Source organism: Onychostruthus taczanowskii, unplaced genomic scaffold (assembly GCF_017590055.1).
Source record: "Onychostruthus taczanowskii isolate IOZ18803 unplaced genomic scaffold, ASM1759005v1 scaffold114, whole genome shotgun sequence".
In the NCBI taxonomy this organism is placed as follows: Eukaryota; Metazoa; Chordata; class Aves; order Passeriformes; family Passeridae; genus Onychostruthus; species Onychostruthus taczanowskii.
The window spans coordinates 1,154,206-1,162,390 of record NW_024498074.1 but is presented as its reverse complement, the minus strand read 5'-3'; the positions used below and the strand labels follow the sequence as shown (position 1 = coordinate 1,162,390).

At 41.6% G+C, this 8,185-nt stretch overlaps 1 protein-coding gene across 2 annotated transcripts; it reads left to right on the top strand.

The window, feature by feature from the left end:
* The first annotated feature begins 1,906 nt into the window (after positions 1–1,906).
* Positions 1,907–5,130, top strand: LOC121348166 (interleukin-8). 2 transcript variants are annotated; one of them, XM_041427395.1, is made up of 4 exons: positions 1,907–2,056; positions 2,842–2,977; positions 3,700–3,783; positions 4,356–5,130. In XM_041427395.1, exons 1-4 carry the CDS (start codon positions 1,996–1,998, stop codon positions 4,384–4,386), a joined length of 312 nt encoding a protein of 103 aa, XP_041283329.1. In that variant the 5' UTR covers positions 1,907–1,995; the 3' UTR covers positions 4,387–5,130. The 2 variants fall into 2 exon arrangements, with proteins under 2 accessions (XP_041283329.1, XP_041283330.1); XM_041427396.1 differs by lacking the exon at positions 4,356–5,130 and having other exon boundaries at positions 3,700–3,787.
* Positions 5,131–8,185: the final 3,055 nt, after the last annotated feature.

Sequence of the window (8,185 nt, the reverse complement as noted above, 5' to 3'; positions counted from 1 at the left end):
CAGGAGCACGAGCACTCACTGATTTCACTTGGGGATTTGAAGGGGAATTCTCTTTTACTTCCTCAGATATCAATAACATTTCAGCACATACCAATATTATATAATAAGGCTGCAAGTAGTAACTAAGAAAAGTGTGATCTCTAATCAAATGTTAATTTAACCTCTGTGTGTGTGCATACATGTATGGAGACACAGAGTGAGCTCAAAAGAAAAAATGCCAGCAAAACCTTCCACGTAAATTCATTAAAACTCCAACATCTACAATGAGGCACCACACATTAATACAACACAACATATTCATCATACTAGAACATAAACAATAAAACATAACCCTACGTTCCCAGCAAAACCCTCTCCTTGTTCACACCTCCAGAGAAGTAAATGTATTTTTGATTGAAGTTCTCTAAGAGACACAGCTAAGGAGCAGCACCATCAGGGGTCAGTGTCTTTTGTCATCTTAAAGCTCAGTAAGAGGCAGGAGAGACAAAGCTGCTGGATCTTTTCCTGGGACAGCCCATACAGCGATAGGACACAAATGAATTTTTATCACTAAGTTCCTTTTATCAAGTTAATGACAAGGAATTTATTTTATCAAGTTAATGATAGGAATATTATCAAGTTAATGACAGGAAACTACAATAAATTATGGGCAAACTATTCCGCTCTTACTGTAAATAAACTGCAATGCTTTACGTGCCAAAGATGACTGAGTTTTTATGAAGACCCCAGATTCAGGGAGAAGTACCTAATTCAATCCACAGATCCCAAAACCACAAAGCTTTGAGTTTGAAGACAACAAGCAGCAAAACTCATCATGTCAAAAGGACTGTGTTTTTACTGCACTGAAACAGAAGGCTTTCTCCTAATCACACACATTCCAGCTGGGTTTGAAAATGCAGATCTTAATTCAAGCAAACGTTCAGCATTTGACCCCATCCTCCCTTGGAATTGTCTCCCTTGCAAGGTGTTATCCCCAGCCACAGCAAATGGAAGCTCAGCATTCACCAAACAATGATCTCTAACAGAAAACTCTGTACAGTGTCATAACTCCCACTCTTGTGTCCCTTTGCTAGCAAGAAGGGTTGCTGTCGCTGAAAAAGATGTCAGAAAAGACTTATTAAAAATGTCTGGACTTGCAGAGGAAACAAAATCATTTATGTTCAGCAGTCATGCTGTTTAGTTTGTATGTAAAGCTTCCTCTGTTTATCACCCATTAACATGTGTAACATGAAAAGTACCGGCATGACTTTCAAATCCATTCAGAATTCAATATCTGCTTCCTGCAGAAAGCTTTGAATACTGCAGCCTTTATTAGCCACAAAGAATTAGTGATGAACTTACTTTGTGCCATGCCCCTTGAACGGAGGGGAAAAAAACTAAAATGAAAATCTTTCATGTCAAAATAATGCTGAGGTAAAATCATGACCCAATAAGGAGCTTCTCACTAATTTCAGCACTGCCTGAATTCCACTCTGGTGGCTTGTACCAGGTAAGCAAAAGCTGTCACCTTAACTGGGAATAAGAAATTCAGTATCTCAAGTGTAGACCTGATAAATCTACAAAGAACAGTTATAACCTTGAAGAAAGTAATAATAAATGACAACACAAATGTAACTGAAACCATTCTAAAGGTGTATAATTCAATAAGGATATGCTTTAGAAAAAGCACAAAATTGACAAGTCTACTGAAATAATTTGAATGCGTGGCTATCATAGACATGTTTTAATAAATTAATACATGGTATTAATTGTATCTGCAGGATAATTCCTCGTCATCTAGGAAGAAGTTTCACAATAGTCATGTGACTCATTTTTACTGCAACTGGGAAATTCCTCTAACGCAATCTCCATGCCAGCAGAGTACAGAGGCTGGGCACAAAACCGTATATAAGCAGGAATCAACAGTCCTCACACACAGCAGGAATCAACAATCCTTTGGGACTCCAGCTCACAGAACCAGACCTAAACAGGCCAGCGAAACACTCCTGTCCAACCATGAACGGCAAACTCGTAGCTGTCCTGGCTCTTTTCCTGATCTCAGCAGCTGTGTCTCAAGGTAAGTAAAGCTTCCCAAAGCCCCCTTGGCTGCAGTTTTGCTGAGGGGCCAACTGAGATGCTTGTCCTTGCAGGGTAGCTTTCTATTTGTTTCACTAAATTAGTCTCCTTTAAGAGATTTTCAGCAGCTCTCTTCAGTCAGAAATCTACCATGCAGACCTCAGACTGAAGAGTTACTGACATCTTGTGGGAAATATTTTAGGGATGCAACTTGCATTTGCTTTGTTTCTGTTTCTGTTGAAGTGCATGTGGCTAGAGACAGGTTCCTCTGTGGCTGGAGGCAGCTTTTTGTTCTGGAGTGTTTTAATGTTTCTCTCCCTTCCCACACAAATAACAGTTTATCATCTCGTATTTGTTGCTTAGTGACCTTGCCACCTCAAGCAAGTAACACACAGCTGGAAAGGGAGAGCAAAAAAATACAAACACAGAAACACGGGCAAACCTCCAATTAATGAACAAATCTAGGGCTCTGTCTTCTGCAGGGTGGCCAAGTTTTTTGATCCAGATATTAAAACAATGCAACTAACCATACTGTGTAGTCAGTAGGGTTAGTAACCACAAAATATGTGGGCTAACTTTTAAAAGATTTGTTAATTTAATTTCCAGTGTACTTGGGCATCAGCTCCTCTGAAACCTAAGTAACCCCACGACAGGAGATTTAGGCAGCTTGGACAAACGCAGTGTTTTAACTGAGAATGTTGTTACAGTAGAGCAGCTGTGCTTTGTGTCTGATACACGGACCACGAGAGCACGTGTCCAACCCCAATCTGCCTTTTCTGCTCGCAGGCAGGACCCTGGCAAGGATGGGAACCGAGCTCCGGTGCCAGTGCATAGCCACTCACTCCAGGTTCATTCCCCCGAAATCCATTCAAGACGTGAAGCTGACGCAGAGCGGCCCCCACTGCAAGAACGTCGAAGTCGTGTAAGTAGCTCTGCAAGAGATTCCCTCCCCTTCCCCTGCACTGCTGCCACTGCTGCTGGCCTTTTGGGCTTCACAAGTACCACAGTCAGCGTGCTGACCCCGTGCAGCCAGACTTGGCTTTTATTTTGGGAGGGATGGTGTTGAGGGAAACTGGTTTTCACCCTCTCTGTGGCCTTACATATTCCTGGTCAGGGGACATGTTAAATATTTCTAGTAGTAGAAGGTGAATTTCATGGACTTGTCAGTTCTTAGTACATAAGGTAATGATGTAGTTTGAATCCTGCATTTATTAGGCAGGCAGACTCAAGGAGAAAAACAAAGTTCCAGTAAGCAGATTTAGGGAAACAATGAACCAACCTAATCTGACCTGAACAGCACCAAGGCACCAAAATCCTTATTCTGCTCAAACACCTTTTCACCAGTGGAGGTTTTAATCGTTGTGTAAGAAAGCTTTAGTAATATAAATACGTCCAAAACAAGTATTCATATATAGAGGGAAGGATTTTTGGGAATGCAAGTCTGCTTTGAAAGCAGACACAGAGACTCACACAGTTCTGGATGGTTCTGGTCTCCTCGGTTGTATAAAGCAAAACAGCCAAATCTTACCTAGAGTAGCTGGCAAGAATTTATACTGGCTGATCTAAAAATGCAAGATTACATTTTGTGAGTAAAACTAATCCATGTAGCAGATTCCTGACTTTTCTTTATTCCCTGTTTTGCAGGGCTACTCTGAAGGATGGCAGAGAGGTGTGCTTGGAGCCCACTGCTCCTTGGGTACAGCTGATTGTAAAGGCAATTTTGGCCAGGTAAGTCCCATTACCTCTCTGTCTGGGCAGCTGAGTGGCAAACCTCCCAGAAAAAGCCAGTTTGTAGGATTCCATAGTGATACTTCCCGTTTGTAGGATTCTTTCTTAATCAGATTTAAAGAAGAGGCAAGCTTCCTGCTTAGTGAAAAATTCAGTCTTGGTTTTTCTGGCTGTGCATCAGGGTCCTTGCTCAAGCTGGTATGTCAGTACTAAACCTCTGAGTACCAGCAACTCTGTCTGCAGGGAAGCACAGAAGTGTTTTTCTCCCTTTGAAAAATAAGGCTTTAAAAATGTCATCTTCCCCTCACTTAGTTGCTATTTTTGTGCTAATGAGGTTCTTGCTGTGAGAAACTGCAGAAGCTCATGCTGCAGAGGTTTCCCAGCTGGACACCAGGCATGCACACACTGGGATTTCAGCAGTTGCTTCAGAAACATCAGCTTCATTCTCCCTGTGCTTCAAGATAGCACAAAGAATGGGAAAGCGACCCTGCATCCTGAACTGTTTGCGCAATGCTAAGCAGTGGTAACTTGAACCTTCTTTTAAATTATCCTCTTCCCTCCCCTCTCAACAGGGCTCAACAAAATTCTGACTCTCCTCTCTAAGAAGCACCAGGACAGAAAAAATCTGGGAACTTCTTCAGCTCCTCCATCAAGAGAAATGTTTGGGGAAAGCATCATTCAAGCAACGCACCACCTTCCACCTCCTGCATCAGTGTTATGACGTTAATTATGGATAGAGCATATTTATCTATTTATTTATCTATTTATTTAACTGTGTGTATTTAAGGAAGTCTTTTGCTGTGGTCAGTGCTGTCCGTGGGACATGCTGCCCGTGACACTGAAGGAAAAGTGGTTTGCTGAAGGAGATGGAGAACCCTGGGCAGCCACTTTAGCCAAACACAGGCAGTGAGGTGCAATGCACCTGCAGCACAGCTTATTCACACTAAGCCTGATGATTTTGCTATTTCAGCAGCAAACTGATGAATCCTCCTGCTCCCCTGGAGCGCCCCAGTATGTTGTGTCAACAACAGCTTCCCGAGCCACGGCCAGCCTGTGGCCAGCCTGTGAACTGTAATGTCTCACTTGAAAAACCTAACCCACAGAACGTGTAACGCTCCATTTGGTGTTTATGTATTGTGATTTCCGTGGTATTTATAAATGTATTTATTGAGCAGTTGCTATGTTAGAAAGCAAAGAGTTATAATTTATTTAATTTCTGATGGATTTGTCATTCCTGCTATCCTTTTCTGGAGAAATATTCACAATCTCATTACTCGGTACTTGATTGTATGTCTAATTAGCTACTCCATCATCTAATGGAAAAAACAGCATTTTACATACCTAGAGTTTGATTATGAGAGTGTAATTATTCCTAAAAATGTACTATTAAAATTTTTGTGTATTAAAAAACATCTGTTATCTGCTTCATCTTTTAAATCTTCACTTGCTTTATTTGAAAATTCTGCTTTATTTTTGTCAGCCTGATTTCTGGAACTGAAATGAAAATTTTTAAGTCCATGGTGCCATAACTCCCCCTGTCGTGGTAACCTGGCACTCCTGACTACACTAACACAGACTCTTAGGGTAGGGTAAGTGGCTCACTCTCCTCTCTTCAGGCTGTGCCCAATCCATGGGGACTGGTGGGCTCTATCTAGGGCAAGGCCCCTTCTTTAATTCCATTGAAGATAAAAGAGTTTACCCCCAGATGCTTAAACACCACCGAGCGTCCACTTCAGCCTCACAGTTGTAAATCTTTACTACAAAAAAAGGCCACTATCTAACCACTGAAATGGGAATTTTGACCTTTACTTTGGGTACCCAAAAAGCAAGCACTTGTCCTGGTGGAACAGCTGCTTCCTATTCTGATCCCTGAAATGCGGTGTGCTGAGCACACGATGTCTGCCTCTCTTAAAAACCTCCCAGAAGGAAACAGGGAATAAGAGAGAAAGGGCATAAGTTTAAAGATTATTGATTTTAACTAGTGTATAACTGTTCATTTGAGGAATGCACACTCTTATTTCTCTTTTATCTACAATCTAGATAGTAATAAAACAGCAGAGGGATTGTTGCTTGGTTACTTTGTGATCATAAAATAAGACAGCTCTCTCTGGCTTGTTTTTTCTTGAAGACCCTTCTTAGTAAGATTCATGCTGGTCCTCTCCTTCTCCATTTTATTTTAGCATCAGCTAGAAGAGTTCTGCACTTTAAACAACGTGCCCTCCAGCTGTCAGGCCACGCAGAAGCCACGAGGGAGAAGTGCACACTTTGGAAACATGCAGGGCATGCAGTCAGTGTCTGTGTGCACGTCTGTGCAGCGCAGCAGGAGCTGGCCAGGGGGTGATTAAAGGGTCAGGACGTTTGCACCACAGTGAAAGGATGGACCCTGAGATTTCACCGCAGCTAACTACGTGCTCTTGTCCAACTCCTCCTTTTCCCAATCTCATGGAAGTTTCTGCTCCCCTCGGTCACTTCATTTAGCATCTAAACTGTCTTTCTACAAGGCTGTCAGGAGACCATTCCACCTTGCAGCTGCTGTGTGCATTCACCACCTCCCTTTCATTGCAGTGCCTCCCACTGGAATGCAGCAGAGGAGTTTACATATCCTTTCTGTCCTCTGCTGTTCTCTTGCCCCTTACTTCACCTTCCCTTCAAACCACTTTTATTCCTTCTTGCACCGACAGGTTCATTTTGAGGGGCAAGAGAAGTGGCAACTACCAACTGACCAAGGCATGACCTCCTGTCATTTCCCTATCCTCAAACTCCCCTTCCCATGCCTGGCTGCTGGAGTCCTGCTCTTGTATTGAGGACTGCAATTTGTCCCCTCGAGTGTCTGTGGTTGCTGTCCTTGCAATAACGAAAGTATATTTCTCTAATGTATAAACATTGCAAACTATAGAGGAAGTCACGGGGAGAAATACTGGAAAGTCCCTGAAAAAACACTTCTAACTCTTCCTTAGAAGTACAGGGAATGCAAACACGGGTTTCTCAGCCTCAATTTCTCTGTCTGTGCTGAATATTGGCTAACATAAACATGATGTTGGCTAACAGAAACATCCTGGTTTTGTGCTAGGTGACAAACCCATGATCCATGCTCTACTTGCTTTTGATTACGGACTGCTTCCCATTCTAAAATGATTGCTTTTCTTATGCTCTTATCACATAACAAGGGGAAATCCCATTTTTCCCAGAAAAATTATGTCTAGGATGGATTTTGTATTGCAGATGTGTTTCGAGCATTTATTCTTGTTTATAACAAGATATTGTAAGCAACTCTACAGGAAGCAGATCCTTTGGAAATTACACAAACTGCCATGGAAATTTTGGGGTCAAAAAATAGGCATTCTGTTTCTGTGTGCACAGGTAAAACAAGAAATTTGCCACCTATAAAAAAAAGCCTGAGATCTCTGCTGTTGAAAACTGTCATGAAAATTGACTTTCATGTTACCTGCAGTTAAATTACTTCTAGTAACAAACATTGGTGCCAGTCAGTGCAAAGGCTACTTCACAATTCCTGTGGAATTCTGGAGAGGGAGATTCTGTGGAACAATCTGGAAGGTTGTAGGTATAACAAGGCTCACTGATACTGCTCCCTCTGCCCTTTCATGAAACAGGCAGCAGTGTGACGTCTCTACAGCATTCTGTGGGCAGATTTCAACACAACTATGCTGAATAACTTGTCATCACTAACAAATATCATTTATTTTAACAAGCATCAACCTCTGATGCACCCAAATACCTTATTCCATGGAAGTTAAATTAATGACAAATGTGATCTTTTCTTTTTTTTGAAAGAAAAGGGTTGCACTCAGTTTCCCAGAACCCATCTCCACTGGCTCAGCCAAGGACACTAGCAGAAAAGTGAAGTAAGGCTGCACCACCCAAGGTGCACATTGGCATCTCTGGTATCATTCTGTTGACTTCTCCTATTCCTTACTAGAGGACAGGAGAACTGGGGAAATTCTAATATTTTTATCCTTTGCAGAGAATTTTTTCATACATAGGCACCCTATGAAAATCTGTGGAAATAAGACATTAGGAAAGTGGCTTGAGAGCATATTTGGACCCAGTTAATCAACTTAACTCAGTTCAGTTAAGTTAACTTAACTTAACTTAACTGAATGCTCCAAAGGAGCATTCAGTTTTTGAGAAAGAGAGTTAAGCAGCTTTTCTGACTCAGCTAAATACAAAAGTAAATTTTAAGCACTGAAGTAACATTCTTGCTGCACTCCTAAGATTCACAATTTCTAGCTTTTTCCTTGAAATAATTTTCGAGAATGATGAGAACTTCATAGCTCATAAGAGAAGCAAATGAATAAGTCCACTCTCTTAGCCTGATTATTTTATTAAAGGCATATATAACATGTTTGCACCGAAATATGGAGTCTTCCAAAACACTGACAAT

What these genes read in the sequence shown, in the direction of transcription:
- LOC121348166 (XM_041427395.1), top strand. Translation starts at nt 1,996, where the DNA reads ATGAACGGCAAACTCGTAGCTGTCCTGGCTCTTTTCCTGATCTCAGCA. An exon ending in TGCAAGAACGTCGAAGTCGT is followed by an intron (nt 2,978 to 3,699) that starts GTAAGTAGCTCT and finishes CCTGTTTTGCAG; the next exon opens with GGCTACTCTGAAGGATGGCA. An exon ending in GTAAAGGCAATTTTGGCCAG is followed by an intron (nt 3,784 to 4,355) that starts GTAAGTCCCATT and finishes CCCTCTCAACAG; the next exon opens with GGCTCAACAAAATTCTGACT.